The sequence below is a fragment of the Nelumbo nucifera genome, chromosome 2 (assembly GCF_055504915.1).
Source record: "Nelumbo nucifera cultivar China Antique chromosome 2, China Antique-T2T, whole genome shotgun sequence".
Lineage (NCBI taxonomy): Eukaryota > Viridiplantae > Streptophyta > Magnoliopsida > Proteales > Nelumbonaceae > Nelumbo > Nelumbo nucifera.
Genome location: NC_142650.1, coordinates 23,548,807 through 23,564,579, shown reverse-complemented (window position 1 = coordinate 23,564,579; position 15,773 = coordinate 23,548,807). Strand labels below are relative to the sequence as shown.

Below are 15,773 nucleotides of genomic sequence, written 5' to 3'. Positions count from 1 at the left end.
AATCCCAATTCCTCTAATACACCTTTTAAAGCAGTTATTACAAATTTCAGATAGGAGTGGATTCGATCTGAGCCAAGCCGAATACTTGGCTATTCGAGCTCAGCTCGTTGAAATTGTATAGGTTCAAGCTCGATTCGAGCTAGAAACTTAAGCTTGAGCTCGGTCTGGTTCAAAGCTCACAAGTTTGAGCTTGGCTTAGCTCGAGCTCAACTACAAGCCAATTTAAAAAAATAAAAATATACATATAAAAATATTTTTATTTTACATACAAAAAATTAAGAATTATAAAAAATATATATTATTATACATATAAAAAATGTTTTTATTTTACATACAAAAAATAAGAATTATAAAAATTATTTACTATTATACATAAAAAATAAAAATATTATTATATAAAATAAAAATTATTTATTATATAATTATGTGTGTATGTATGTATGTATATAATAAAAAAATATTTATTTATTATACTAGGCTCGTGAGCTTCACGAGCCGAGCTTCATTGGGCTCGAGCTCGGTTTAAACTGAGCCGAGCTCGAATAGCTCGTAAGAAGCTCGGCTCGTGGCCACCCCTAGTTTCGGATGTCAAAAACATGAAAGAAACAAACAAGCCCTTATTTTAGAAAATCGTTGGAAAAAAGGGTAATACAAAGCCTCCCTTGAAGTTTCTAGCAATCATAAAAACCTCCCCTATAGTTTCATTATAATAAATATCTCCTTAAACTTTTGAGAAACTTAACAAAAACCTCCCTTCCGTCATTGACCTGGACGGAAAATGTATACATTTGCAAAATTACCCCTAAGGCGTCATTTAAAGAAATCATAAAATACCACATTTGCCCTTGAAAACATTTCCCTCATTTCCGCTAACGAATAAGCACGAGCTAGCTACAACTGTGGCCATTAAACCACTCTCATTCTAATGAAAGAGGGGATCCTCAGCTGAATTCATTCATTTTCATTTGAATGAATTCTTTCTTCCAATTAAACCCAAGCATCTACCGTCCAAAAGGTATATCGGAATACCTTTATCATTGATGTCACGCATCTACACTTTGAGAATTTCAGAATCTTCAATCCATTTGGCATCATCTCCATTTAATCTGTTAACTTGTTCTTGTTAGAGATCACGTGGCAAAGTTATAACAAGAGCATTATCTTCACTCTGGACTTCAAATCTAAAACTTGTATCAATAATAGAGAGGCCAATACTCACCGAACAATGAATATGATGTAGTTGTATAAACTGTTTGGACCCTAGGAAATTGCTTACCTAGGTGTTGTATAAATATTCAAAATTCTCTTTAGTGTTGAGAGGAATTGAGATAGTGACTAAGAAAGAATGATATGATTTGGACTTTGAAGCCACACAAATTGATTGATATGAACTCTCAAATCGTGCTTGTGCTTTACTGCTTTAGTATATTTAGTTTATAGAAGAGAAGAAACTATCTATGGCGGGCATGGGCATGACCACCTCAGGCAGACACGTACAGAGGAACTTGCGGAATCCGTGTTCCACATATTTCTCTCATTCCTCAGTGTTCTTGTAATCAAGTGTGGGTGAGTACGGATTCAACTAGTTAGCCATTGGATGAGACACCAATTCCCGTGTTTACTCAACAGAGGAGAATAAAACAAATGCGAAGAGAAATAGGGTAGTATGAACGTGGTAGAGGAAATGATGATGTAGATTTGTTCTCTCGGCAATGGAGTTCAAGAGGAAGCTTGTGGTCATTGACGGCGTTTATAACGGTGGAGAGATGACAAGCAAACTTTTTCTTTTTGGGCTTGGACAAGACAACAAGTGGTTGGTTTTCTGGCTGGTCCGGCAAGGAAGAAACATATCTAGGTCTGAGTTTGACCTGGCCAATGAGAAGGAATAACGCAAAGACTTGCCTTGATCTCAACAGAAGCGATGGCACCAATGCCGGGTGGTCACTAGTCAGTGGCATGTTCCATTTGGGTTAGTAACAAAAGGGTAAAATTGGTATTTAAAAAAATGCATCAGTTAACGTTTTTCGTCTAGGTCAGTGACGAAAGGGGGTTTTTGTTGATTTTCTCAAAAGTTCAGGGGAATTATTTATTACAATGAAACTATAAAAGAGGCTTTTATATTTTATCCAAAAAAAAGATAGTTGGGGATTTAGCAAACACATAAGAATTTTTTTTTTCAAAATTAAATGATGGAATGCTAATAGAGGGGGTCTTTCTCGAAATTTGAAAGTTCAAAGGGTCTTTGTTTCCGATGAAAGTTCAGGGGTAAATGCCAATACCCTCAAAGTACAGGATAGTAATAATCTGTAATTTACCCCAACAGAAAAGCAACGCTCAAGCTTCTCTTCGAGCTCACATCGTCTGGATCGTTCTGCATCCACCAATCGTAGATCTCCACGACATCAGACCACTAAATGTAATAAATTTAACGGGAGTCTTAAAGTTTAACGGGCAAACTCCCAAAAAATTTAAATTTTATTATAACCCGCCCTGTTCTTCCTATCTACTCTCTACCGTGAATTGCAGTCACAAATCTCTCAACTTATAATAGAAATGTGTGATTCCAATTCAAGGCGGATAGAGAGTGGATAGAAAATCCCAAGTACTAACCACCGACTGAGCCACTAGCCCAGTGCAATTAATCAAAGTTAGCTTTCTCACTCTCTCTCCCCTCCAGTCCTCAAATTTAGAACTCACCCATAGCAGCATGAGTTTCAAACCATAGTAGAACTCAAATTTATACGCGAAGGCTGAAAATCATAAAGTGTTTTTGAGGTTTAATTCATGTATCGTCATCAACTACTACAAAGATGATTACAAAGATGAAACGAATCTGCACGTAATATGTAAACAAATATCTCTCTTATCCACAAAAAACTTGCACCGGGAACATCTCTTCCATTTCTTTATTTTAGCAAGCTCCATCATCATAAGATCTTCTAGAGAACTTGCACTGGGCTGGTGGTCTTGTGACGGTGGAAGTGGGTGAGATTGAAAAAAGAAGTATAAGATAAGTACAGGCATTGATCAAAGCCAGTTATAATAAAAAGGGTAAATTTCTTAAACTATCTTTATGATTTAGTTAATTGACTAAGTGTGTCCTTATTGTTTGAAAATTGACTGATGCTACTCCTACCGTTTCTAACAACTGACTAACTTTACCTTTATCGTTAACATCCATTAATATTCTGTCAAAACCCGTATACATGTGAGACCACGTAACATTTAAAATTCTTTTATAACCCAGTATTACCCCTCCCTTATCCCCATCCTCTGACCGGCAAATTGACAACCCCTTCTCCTTCCACCGAGACGATCGAGTTTGAGGACAATATTTGTTTTGGCCCATTTCCATTCTCTTCTTTTTATTTTTTTATTTTTTAATATTCCGACTGCCTCCTCTCCCCCTCTCAGTTTTCTCATTTTTTTCATCTACAATCGCCACTGCAACTCCAACAGCAATAGTGTTTTCAATCTCACTCTCATTGGTAACAGGAGGATAGGTCCGACTCTGATTCAAGAAAGACAAAGTCGAACTTAATTTGCTTTCTAGCACTTTTCTGACACTTAATCCATGCCTCGTCAGGAGAAAATTTCAGGGGGAAGGGGGAACAGGGGCAAGATGAGTCATCTTTAACAGAGGGCAAATGAATGGCAGTGGTTTGATCAGAGATCTTTACGATCGGAGCACATGGCTACCTCTTTTCCCACTACCCTCTCTCTCTCTCTCTCTCTCTCTCTCTCTCTCTCCCTCTCCTCCTCTTTCACTTCCTCTGTTCTGTAACTGCCATCGCCGCTGCAAGTTGCAGCAGCGGATTTGGTACTTCCCCTTCCACCACTCCCAACACCACTACTCCACTCAGACTATGAACTACCAATACGGGATGAAGAAACGACAGCCAGCAGGAGTAGAAACAAGAAGCAACCAAAATGAATCCCCATCGTCGACCATCATCGCATTCTCTAGATCCTTGATCATTGACTGATAAATTACTCAAACTCGCCGAAATGTAGATTCCCATGTAAGAGTTATTGGAAATTCTTGGTGGAAGCAAAACCAGAAGAGGAACTCGGTTCGTAGTAACCCACACACCTGGTGATGTTCGTTCTCCACTCAGGTTTAGACTGATTCTCCACGGTTTAGACTAAGTTCTCCACTCAGTCATTGAAGCTATTAAAGTGGTGAACAAAAATGCCGATGCACTGCCAGGAGTTGTAGCGGTAACCCACGTAGCCAATGGTGTTCATTGTCCACTCAGGTTCAGATAAAAACATTCGGTGAGTCTCATCGGGGTTTGAAAGGAGAGAGAAAGAGAGGCCAGAGAGAGAGGGTCGTGTTTGAGTTGAGTTAAAATGAGGGATAAATCGGTCGAGTGTTTGAGTTCAAGGGTAAAATGGTCATTTTATATTTTTCGTCTATATTTAACGACCCTGATAATGTTTAGACAATTGTCTAATGTTCGTTAAATCTGGACTCCCGTTAACTTTCACAGATTTAATGAAGTGAAGACGTGGAATTATATAATTGGTGGATGCAGAAAAACTTCCGCATCCAGGACGCAGACGATGTGAACTCCTTCTCTTCGGCCATCAACGACAACGATCGATTTGCTCCTTTCAGGCAAATCACGTACGTAAATGAAAACAACCCAACGCCACAGTTAGAAATTAACAAATTTCAAGTCACTTCAGGGGAGGAGTTCATCTGCGAAACATCGACGTCAGTATAATTTTAGGAAATACCCATATAGCCTCTGGGTAACGCCACCTTAAGCCTTGCCTTAACCTTGATGAAAAATTCCCAAAATATACCTGCAAAACTTGAACTGCTCTCCCCTTTCCCTCTGTTTCCCCTGCAAAACTTGCCTTGAATGGAGTGGAAATATTCCCGTACGGCTGACTCCCCTGGGTAATGCCACCTCATATTGCCCCTTGTCATGGCATATTCCTCAATTGAAAGGAACGGATCGTTGTGGGTTGGCGGTAAGCCATAGATCTCCATCGGCGCACACCGGTGGTAAACATAGTCGAGCTGTGGTTTTCTCTGCCCCTACGAGTTGATGAGATTGCTGCTGATTTTGGGTTTGCAAAAATTATCAGTCCCGACTCCTGAGCAATCAATTCTCGTCTTTTGACACTCAATTCGGGCTTCTCTGCACCATGGTTTTCTCTGTTAAATAGAGCTTCTCGACTTCTCGTCTCCCTGTTTATCTACTGCGAGCCTGCAACTAATATAACCTCATAACTCATTATTTATTAATCCATTGTGACCGATCCCTTTAAAACCTAATTTCACCGGTTTTGATTGGTAGAGTGAAAAATTGGCGGTTTTATCATGAATTTTCTTCCCGTGGTACAGTGCGTCGCTGCAGCTCTGCCGGAAACTACGCCTTTGGCATCTCAACTCGACCCTGAAGGAATTTGTGGAGATCAGAAGAATGACTTGATTTGCAAATTGCAGTGATTAAGCTCAGGATCCCACGATTTTTTTCCTTTATAGTTTCTGAATTCGCATTGGTTCTTTTTCTTATGAACAATTTCTGTATCATTTGAATTTTTCAGCTTTTTACTTGCGTCATATCCATTCTCTCTACTTGTTGCAAGTTGCAACACCTAGTACACAAGAAATTAAGCCGAAAGAACAATCAGAGGAACATCATAATACCAAAATCCATGGCAGCTGAAGAACCAACCGGAGAACCTTGAGTTTCAATCCCCTAATTTGGCAGAGGAATTTGGGGAGAGAGAGAGAGAGAGACCACGAGTCTCCCCTAAATTTAGATTTTCTTGCTCTTGTTATTAACAAAAAAAAAAAAAAGATTCTTACTCTTGCGTTTTCTTCATGATCAGATAGATTTAATATGATAAGGTTGGTCCCATTTTCAATTTGATCCGACACCCAGATTGAAATCTGCTACCCTAAGGAAAAAAATACATGAATGAGCAGGAAATAAGAAATTGATAATACAAAGGAAATGATTGAAACCACAACCTTTTCAAGTACAAATGGAATTAAACTCGGAAATTAGGGATGACAATTTGTGTTTTCATGTGCAATTTCGTTTATTTTATTATCGGCCATGAAAGATTCAAAACCATACAAGTTTGAGGAATGATTAGGTAGGCATTCCAATATTCCATCATTTCTGCAGGTTGTAGCCTTCCAACAATTGCAAACAAATAAATAAATAAATAAAAAAGGCCACCATTTGGGATGAATAGCCACACCTTCCTGTGACATGCATCTATCCCCGTGAAAGTATATCAACTACCAACTTATCCAGGAAGGAATATCTATAAATAACATCAACAATTGAAAACGGGATTTGAATTCTACATGATAGAAAACAATTCCACTTAATTCAAATTGTCAATATAAAGTATGTGAAACAATAGAGAGCTCCCCCTACAAACAAAATCTCTTGTTCAGGGGCTCTTGTATCAATTAAAAATCATCTCCGCAGGCAGGCAGCAAACACAAAATCTTCAGCTGGACAGATTTCGGATTTCCCCAGTAAAAATGAATAGCTCCCTAAGATGAATATAAAATGCCTGTACAGAGAGATCAACAGCAATCAGATTAATAACTGCCGCAAAGTGTATACTAAGAAAATAGCAAAGCCATCACTTTGGTTGTTCCCTTGCTTCAGTGCCAAAGCTTGCTACAAAAACCATTGCGTGGCCTCTTGCTGGAAATTATATCTAGAAAGGAGTCGACCAACTGCCCTGCCAAGCTACTTGGATCATCAATCAGAGTACGAATAAAGGTATTCACCACCCTACGCTCCTGCTCGGTTGATCTAAGGCTAAACCATGTTAAGAATTTCAACCTGAATTCATGTTCAATGTGACCCCCACATTCCAGCCATCGGATGATCTTCACACAATACTCATAGCTCCCATCCAGGCGATTAGACCCACTACAGAATCGCAATGGCGATCCATTAATTAGAGTGCTATCACAGTCATATGCCTCTTCATTTGTGCTAGGCTTCCGCTTCCTAGATAATTCTGTTCGAGACTCTACAGCTGGAACTTCTCTAACAGGCCTAACAGCCCATGTCTGGGAGTCATCACTCCCGTTTGATCCTGCTTGTCCATTCTTCTCTGCCCCATGAGAAATGACATCGTCCTCAGCCTCAACAATCCGCTCAGAAGTGCAACCAATATCTTCATCTCTGGAGGACTCTAATGGTGGAGTTAGTTCTGCATTTAGATCAGGCACTGAGACAACATTCAAGTCAAGCTCATGTGGAACTACTGATGGTTGGTCTTCTTCAATTGTTTCAGGTTTCATTGCAGTGTTCCCACCGCAGCATTCTTCCACATCATCACAGCAGAACCCATCAAAGCAGCCTTGTTCTTGTGCCCAAGCAAGACGTAGAATCTTTCCAAGGTCTCGGACCTTGAAACTGGAAGATGCAACTCCCGTTGTCATATTGGGATCCCTCTTGGCATTAGATGAGCTTCCTTCTACACGCAAATTCTCATTCTTACGATCTGCGGCTGCTGCAGAATCAGAATTCTTATGGATTATCTCCACACTTTTGGTAAAACATTTTGCCTCAGAGTGACCCAAGTCACCAGCCTCTGTATATGAGATTATACGAAAGGTGTATTCTGTGCAAGGCTGCAGGTTTGAGATCAGAATTCTTCTCTGAGCTCTTGGAAAGACACATATAGGGTCTTTGGAGTGGGATTCTTCTCTGCTCTTACAGTACCAGAGCTTATAGCCCTTTATATCATCCGAAGATGCAGATGACAGTTCTTTCAGTACAACAACAAGGGAGGAAGATGTTACTTCTTCAAACTGGAACCTGCAAGCAGCAGGAAGTGAAGCCTCTGCAACAGAAATGAAGAGTGAGGCTTATTGTTTACAGTGAAGTTCGTTAAATCAATCCAAAAGAAAAAAGGGAGCGGCTAAGCAGCCTTACCTCTATCATATGGGCTGGCATTAGAAATGGTATTTAGCCGCGCATCTGCCTTTTCAATTGCAAGAGAGCAGAACTTCTGCACATCACCAGCAACTGAAAGCCTGCTAACGATGCCCCGTGCCATCTTGGCTGAAACTCCACTCACTGAGCCAACCTCTATTTCAAGTTTGGCCTTGGCATCTTTCACAATTTCATGTAGTTCCTTAAACCTGCAAGTCCCATCAAGGAGCCGGTAACTCAAGGATATCCTATAGCAGAGAACATCCACACGCCGAGCATCTTTCGCTATTACCAGCTGCTTCTTCCAAGATCTGCAGGAAAGTCGCAGCAAAAAAAATCACTCCACAGGAGATGGATAATCTCTTGTTCAGACATTGGAATTACAAGGCATTCACCCCTTTTTCTTATTTATTTAGCAATATTTTGTATTAATCTAAAAATAACCAGAAAGCATGTACATTCTTGCCATTTACCTATTTCACTAACAAATATATATATATAGAGAGAGAGAGAGGTCACAAAGATTAACAAGGAAGACAACCACAAGGTCCACAACAGAGAAAAATTACTCACCCTAGTATCCCTGATACTTTGCCACAAGAAGCACAACAGTAACTTCCATCCAACTGCATCAGCTGTCCTAGATCTACAACCCCTGCCTTTTGGCATTGAAGAGCACACTCAATATGACAGGATAATCCACAAGAGTCCCCCTCCCCAGATTCAGAAGTGCAGACAAACCAAAGACTAGGGTCCTTGTTGTCATCAAAAAGGTGACAGATGCAACAAGAGCACCTCTTGCAAAATGTATCGTCGGAGGTTAGGACAGCTCTACACGCAGAGTTCTTACAGATCCAGGTGTTTGAACAAGCAACATCTGGAGAAAGCTCTGTAGCCAGTGGAAGTCGAACAGGGTTTTCTCCCTTCCTTGCTTGCTTCCTAGAGGGCTGAGCATGATTGTTGGTCAATGTTGACTGACTAGAAGTTTTTCTTGACTCCTGGTTCTTACATCCTTTGTTATTTATCTTGAGAAGTTCACTTGTTTTGCATTTTGATGAGGCCGTATGTTTCTTATCCCTGTCAAAGCATGTGCGAAGCAATTCCTTCTTTACCCCCACTTTGAGATACTCTTGGAGGAGAACTTGACTTCTTGGACCATCATCTGAGTGCCCATTTTTTTCTGGAGTGCTTTGTGCACTGGAAGAAAGGCTTTGTATGCCAAAAACTATAAAAGAGACCAGGCAAAAAATAATAATAATAATCAGCTTGCCCAAAACCAACAGTAATAATCATGGAAATCATTATAAGCATAGAGAAGTTCAGAATCTCAGCAAGCTCGATAAAGAAAATCACAAATATAAGAGGCAAAAATATGTATGTGAGAGTGAACAAGAGAGAGATAATCTACTTGATTGAAATAAAGGAAATACCAAGAATTAGAAGGGCTTGAGGATTAAAGATGACAAATTATTGGAAGCAAAAGATACTGCAGTCAAGGAGCACACATGCATACATGTAAGTATATATGTAAAGAGAGGACCAATATATATTATACAGAAAAAAAACCCAGATGGGGGCTCAGACTTACAAGACCAAAAACAACAATAAAAAGTTTGCACCCAAGAGAAACCCTGAATAAAAAAGGCAAACTCATTCTTCCTTCAGCTAGAAGTCATAAATTATTTAGTTCTGCAAATATTCTCCTATTCAAATAATACAATTATTACAGAAGTTACAGAATTTCTAGAATATCTATTCATTGACTTAAATGTAGTGGTTGAAAAAGTTCAGATTGGTAAAGAATTGGGATTGTTCGTTTTCTGTCGAGAAAACTTTGCAAGAAAAGTGTTCATGGAACTGGAAGAAAGAGACAGAATATTTGAGTAATTTTATGAGGATCTAATGAAGCTCTTCCAGTCATTTATTGGGGGCAGTGTTTTAGAACTTGGACCGGAGAAAAAACTGGAATCTCCAGGTCCTGGTTTTACCGATCTTCCAAAACCGTCATTTAACTGGGACCCAGAAAGGCCACCAGTTCCCAGTTTTCACAGACCAACCATCCGGTCCAGGTCGAGTCTTAAAACATTGATTGGGGGTGATGTGAGGGTGGGCATTTAAGAGGACAATCAAAAGTAGTTATCTGATATTCTGAGTTTGAGTTGGTGGCAGTTTATTTTATGTTTTTCACTGTTACTTCTTATCAATTTCTTTTGGTTTGTGATTTAGCTAAGGGATTCAGGTTTTAATTATTTTAGTTGGTCATGTTAAAGGGGAGTGTTTATAGGGTTAATATTATGTATGTCTCTTGGTGATTTCTTATCATCTTACCTTGTATTCTTCTTTTTATTTTATGAAAACTAGTGTAAGGGCACACTAAGAATGATCAAATAGAGATGCCATGTACAGATATAGTAGAGAACCCCTCTGTGAATAATTTTAACATCATTTTCTAACCATCTATCAAGTGGGGCTAGTCTATAGAAAAGTGATTATGCATTACCAATTAATTCTCTTGCAAAGAAGTTTCCTTTTCCAATAGTCTCTCTTGTGGCAAGGCCAGAAAAAGGAAACCTGGACTTAAGATTTTGATTTGATAAATGTTACATGTGTAAACCAACTTATGTATTAAGTATTAACAGATATTAGTGAATTAACAGACACCTTTAAAAGTGTACCATAAATTTCTTCAATTCATAGACCAGCATGGGATACAAAATCATGATCTTCATAACAATTGTTGTCAAATGACATTGAACACTAAAACTACTGAAGCATGTTCATATATTAGGAAATGTTGTTGTTGTTGATAAAAAGAAATTTTCATTAATGTATGGAAATGAAACGGAGAGATAGGTGTTTAATTAAATAATAAAAACAAAGTAATCCAGATGAATGGAGAAAGAGCACCATTACGCTTATATTTAAAACCAAAGAAGATAATACAAGGTTGCAGTAATTATCCTGAGATCGAAGCACGGAATTTTGAGAGAGACTAATCAAAGCATGATTCATGAAACAAATACATCAGAAAACCAACTTGGTTCATGTTCATGTCAAGGGGATCAACCAAAGAAGTTGTCTTTTTATTTAGACGATGAAAACGTTTGGGGAGAAGATGAGTGATCACATGGTATTCATTGATCTAGAGAAATGAGTTCCTAGAAAGATGATATGATGGATAATGGAATATAATGGAGTACCAAATAGTTATGTGGACCTGATTAAGGACATGTACAAGGGGGCGACAACCAATGTTAGAATACCTGTGGAGAGACATTAGAGCTGTCGGTTCAGTAGAACTTTACCAAGGCTCAGCACTTGGCTCTTATTTGTTTGCACTAGTTGTGCATGAATTGACTAGACACATTTAGGAAGAGATCCTATGGTGTATGTTGTTCACCAATGACAGTATTAAATGATGAAACTAGAGAGCTTAAATGTGAATTTAGATATATGGAGAAATGCCTTAAAAAACAGAAGTTCTAAATAAATAAGTAGGACTAAAACAGAATATATGCAATACAAATTTAATAATGATAGGATTTTAAATTAGGCTACACTTTGGATAGGATTGGAGACCAAGAGATATCTCAATGTGACCTCTTTCACTACTTTGGTTCAATAATCCATAACAAGGGAGAAACTGAAGAGGATGTTGCCCATAGAATTAGAGCAGAATGGACAAAATGGAGGAGTGAATCCAAAGTCCCATGTGGATAGGAGAATACCTCTTAGGCTAAAAGGAAGATTTTATAAAGATAAGGCCAGCAATGTTGTATGGAGAAAAGTACTGGACAATCAAGAAACAAAATGCCCAAAAACAAGTATAGCTGAAATAAGCATGTTGAGAGGGATGAGTAAGAAAACTAGAAAGGATGGGATCAGAAATGAACATACTCGGAGGAACTTAGGACTGACTCCAATAGGCAATAAAACGAGGGAAAGTCTAATAAGATGGTTTGATCACATACAGAGAAGACCATTTATTGTATGAATGAGAAGTGACTTGTTAAAAGTTGAATGATAAAGAAAATCTAGGGGAAGACCAAAAAGGGCATTGGTTAAAATAGTGAGAAATGATTTAAGAGTCCATAATTTAAAAATGGATATGACACTGAACAGAGCAGAATGGCAAAAAAGGATTCATGTAGCTAACCCCCCATACAGTTGGGACAATGCTTAGCTGAGTTGAGTTGAGCATGAAAAAGTAAGATATTAAGATGTACAAGTAGAAAACAGATCAAGAATCTTCAAAGTATGCAAAGAGTGTCCTTTTTATTCTTTTTCATGATCAAATATCTTTTTATTCAATTATTTCAAAATCACACAAAACATTTGCATAAAGAATCATCTTCCACATAAATGCAAACAGGAGGTCCAAATTAGCTCTCGCATCAGGTACTGAAGAATGTATCCAATGTTCCAATTCCATGCAAAATATATATGAAAGTAGGCATCATATGTATTTAAAGGAATTGTTTCTGTGCTCCTCATCTTTCATGCACATGACATCTGGTGTTTCTCTTCTTCAGCTAGCCCACTGTGAAGTTCTTGAAAATTTCATTAGCCGGAGTCACAGCCAACTCCATGCTTAGTCTAATTTGCATGAATGAAGAGATGGTGTTCTCATGCTTAGATTTGTAGACCATTAATCTCTGAACCCAACATTGCAAGAGTACAAATTTTTGGCATAGCAGTAATAAATTAGTACTTTTATGAGCAAAAACAAGTCACAATGCAATATGTGTTTGTTCATTCTGATATGATCCTCAGACATGCGCGCACACACACACAGAAGGTTAAAAAGGGGAAGGGGAATATAAAAGTTATAGTCCCCCTTCCCTGAAACATTACCAAAGCATGGATATTATGGGTAAAAAACAAAATAAATAAATAAATAAATAAGTAAATAAGCAGGCTAACACAAACAAACATGTATATCTGTATGTTATATAAATAGAAAATGGTAAAAAAGGAAAAATAATGTAAAGTCAAATGTATTATGGATTACACCTATTGCAATAGCAGTATTTTCAAAGAATCCATAGTTCCTAAGATAACGTCATCTAGGAATGTTCATTGTTCCATTTGCCCTTGTTTAGGAATTCCTAATTCCATGTATTCTTTAAAAAATTCATGCTTGGGGGGTTTACGTCTCTTGCACTCTGGTTTACGTGTCATGCCTCAGGAGAATTCCTTGCGTCACCCAAGAGGCAATATACTTCATGTGCTTCCATGCTACCTGTATGCACCTCAGGGAATTTTGTGGGTGCCTCACCTGGAAGCACTCTTCTAGGCATGTACCTGCCACTTTGCATGCCTTTTAAAACACTGATTAAGAGTTTATACAGGCATACAGGCTTTATGCATGTTGAAATCAAGAATTAAAGGCCATCGTTAAATCAAAATCTCAAATTGCAACATAGAGAGTCACCATTAGCACCATGCAGGCACATTGCAGCAACTACACTTGAGGCATTAATGTTCTTCATTACTCTAAACACAGTCCAATCTATGGAAGTCTTTAGTAGAAAAACATTTAACATCTTATGTTGTCTATCAATGTCTTCACAAATAATTTCTCTCTTATTCTTCAATCATTAAGTAACAAGTAATATAATTCAATAAAAAATAAGGAATAAGGAAATTTGGGGAAAAAGTATAAATATAGTGAAAAGCATACCTTTGGCAAGAACTTTATCTTCTGAATCCATTCCTCCAAATAAGGCAAAGAGCTCAAGTCATCATCACTGTAGCAATCAACCAGTAATAATACATCATGACACTAATATGTGGGTAACTGGATCTACTAAGATCTGAAATATGCAAACTACTAAAACATCTGTAGAAGCGATTTATTGAATGAACGTACATGGTAACATGAACAAGCATGAACAATGTCGAAAAAAAAATAATGCATTGACATTTATGCCAATGTCAAACATAGAAATAAGACATAACCATGGAAACAGAGTAGGCAACACAGTAGGAAGAAACTTGTGCAGCCTTGTATGCATAGCTGGATAGAAACAAATTAAAAAGAAGAGACAATCTTGGACATAATATTAGCCCATAGTAATAAACTGAACAACGCTGAAACTGAATGGCTAGTGTTAAAATAAAAACCATAATAACAAACAAATTAAGTCGCATTTCCCCTAATGGGAATGCAGGGTAGCAAATCTCTTAACGGAACTTCCCAATATGATATTTCGTGGTCATAAATAAACCAAGTGTGTAAGTTTTCCTTTGAACTTCCCAAAATGCATCGAACAAAAAAAAGGAGCTACAAGAAAAAAAAAAAAAGGAACAATTGGGTTTCTGTACAATGATTGATCAAGCACAAAAACACACACAAAGAATTTCAAAAGAAAGGATTTCATATCTGGTGTAGTACTCGACACCAAAAAATAAATAAATAAATATCTTTGTAGTCCAAGTCAACTTAGCTGACGGACACCATAAACCCTTCTCTATAAAACCCTTTAAACATGAAACAAAGAGTTTCTTTTACGGAAAAAACTACATGATTATGGACCATTCCATTAATGATCAAATTCAGCATACTGCGCAAATATTCAACGAAATAACCCATAACCCATTTCTAACTGGAAGGCATACATATAAAAAAATCAATTAAAATGAAAACAATCAAATAATGCTTTGCATATTGCAGAAAATCCAAGCATCAAAAGAACAGAAAAATCCCAAAACAACAACAGCAACGATAACAACGACGAAGCCGAGACCAACACCACCACCAAACCAAACAAAATCAAGAAACCGAATCAGATGAACCGGAAACAATGCAGAGGATTCAGAGACGGCAGATCTAAAGAAGGAAAGCAGCTAAAAACAGCAAATTTTGTAACGAGAAGACAACAAAAACACAGGCAGAGAAGACAAAAGGGAAAGAATTAAAAAGAGCAGAGATCTAAAAGGGAGCACCTTGAAGAATGCGACGAAGGAAACGCGAATCCGGGGGGTTGGATCGACCGATCGATCAAACCCTAGAGGAATGAATTCGATTATTTACTGAGAAGCAAAGAAAGGCGATTCTTTTGTGGAAGGTCATCGAGTCTTGAACCTCTTTATATATTTTCCCCCTTTCTTTCTCGTTATGGAAAAAGAAAATAAGAAAATTAATTTAATAAATAAAACATGATTATGTAGAAGTAGAAACCGGAAGACGAGCGAGAGAGAGAGAGAGAGGTGATGGTCACATGGGAGAGAGAGGGAGCAGCGACGTAACCGAACTGGTTTGGCTTTTGGGGTGGTTGAGGCGTACATATGCTACGTATAACGCAAGTACGCAAGAAAAGGAGAAAGAGAGAGAGAGGTCTGCAGTGTGCAGACTTGGGTTGGATGGAGGAAACAGGGAAAATCCGGTCAGAGCCAACTAATAGCAGGCACGTGAAAAGTGAGTAGCAGAGAGAGAGAGACCCAAAGTCCAAAGATTTCAACGACTACGTACATCGCCAGCTTAACCAACCGATGCAAGTAAGAAAAAGCGAATTCAATCTAATGGAAGTTTCCCTTGTGAGTATGCAGTGAATGAAAAGATTTCCAGTTGGGGTTGATGAAAATTTACAGTTTGGGAGGGATTTTCTGCGTTTGGAATGCGTTGTGCTAATTGAGCTGGTTGAGCATCTTTGAGCAGTGATTTGGGCGTTCAGAATGTTCATATTAGATTTTCGGAGTTCTACCAAATACAGCTACTGGTTTTTTAGTCAGCGGTGTAATCGTCTGGTCTGAATGGAGGGTCCATTTGTAATTAAAAATTTTAAAAATTGAAAATTAAAATAAAAATGGGCAAAAATCATTGTCTAACCCGGTGTT

At 38.1% G+C, this 15,773-nt stretch overlaps 1 protein-coding gene across 2 annotated transcripts; it reads right to left on the bottom strand.

Moving 5' to 3' along the window:
- Positions 1–6,328: 6,328 nt before the first annotated feature.
- Positions 6,329–15,545, bottom strand: LOC104595245 (VIN3-like protein 1). Of its 2 annotated transcripts, none has more exons than XM_088898430.1 (5): positions 15,526–15,545; positions 13,618–13,684; positions 8,508–9,159; positions 7,935–8,245; positions 6,329–7,842 (listed from the first exon to the last, which is right to left on the bottom strand). In XM_088898430.1, the coding sequence occupies exons 2-5, from the start codon at positions 13,646–13,648 to the stop codon at positions 6,647–6,649; spliced, it is 2,190 nt and encodes a 729-aa protein (XP_088754556.1). In that variant the 5' UTR covers positions 13,649–13,684; positions 15,526–15,545; the 3' UTR covers positions 6,329–6,646. The 2 variants fall into 2 exon arrangements, with proteins under 2 accessions (XP_088754556.1, XP_010254189.1); XM_010255887.3 differs by lacking the exon at positions 15,526–15,545 and adding an exon at positions 14,883–15,302.
- Positions 15,546–15,773: the final 228 nt, after the last annotated feature.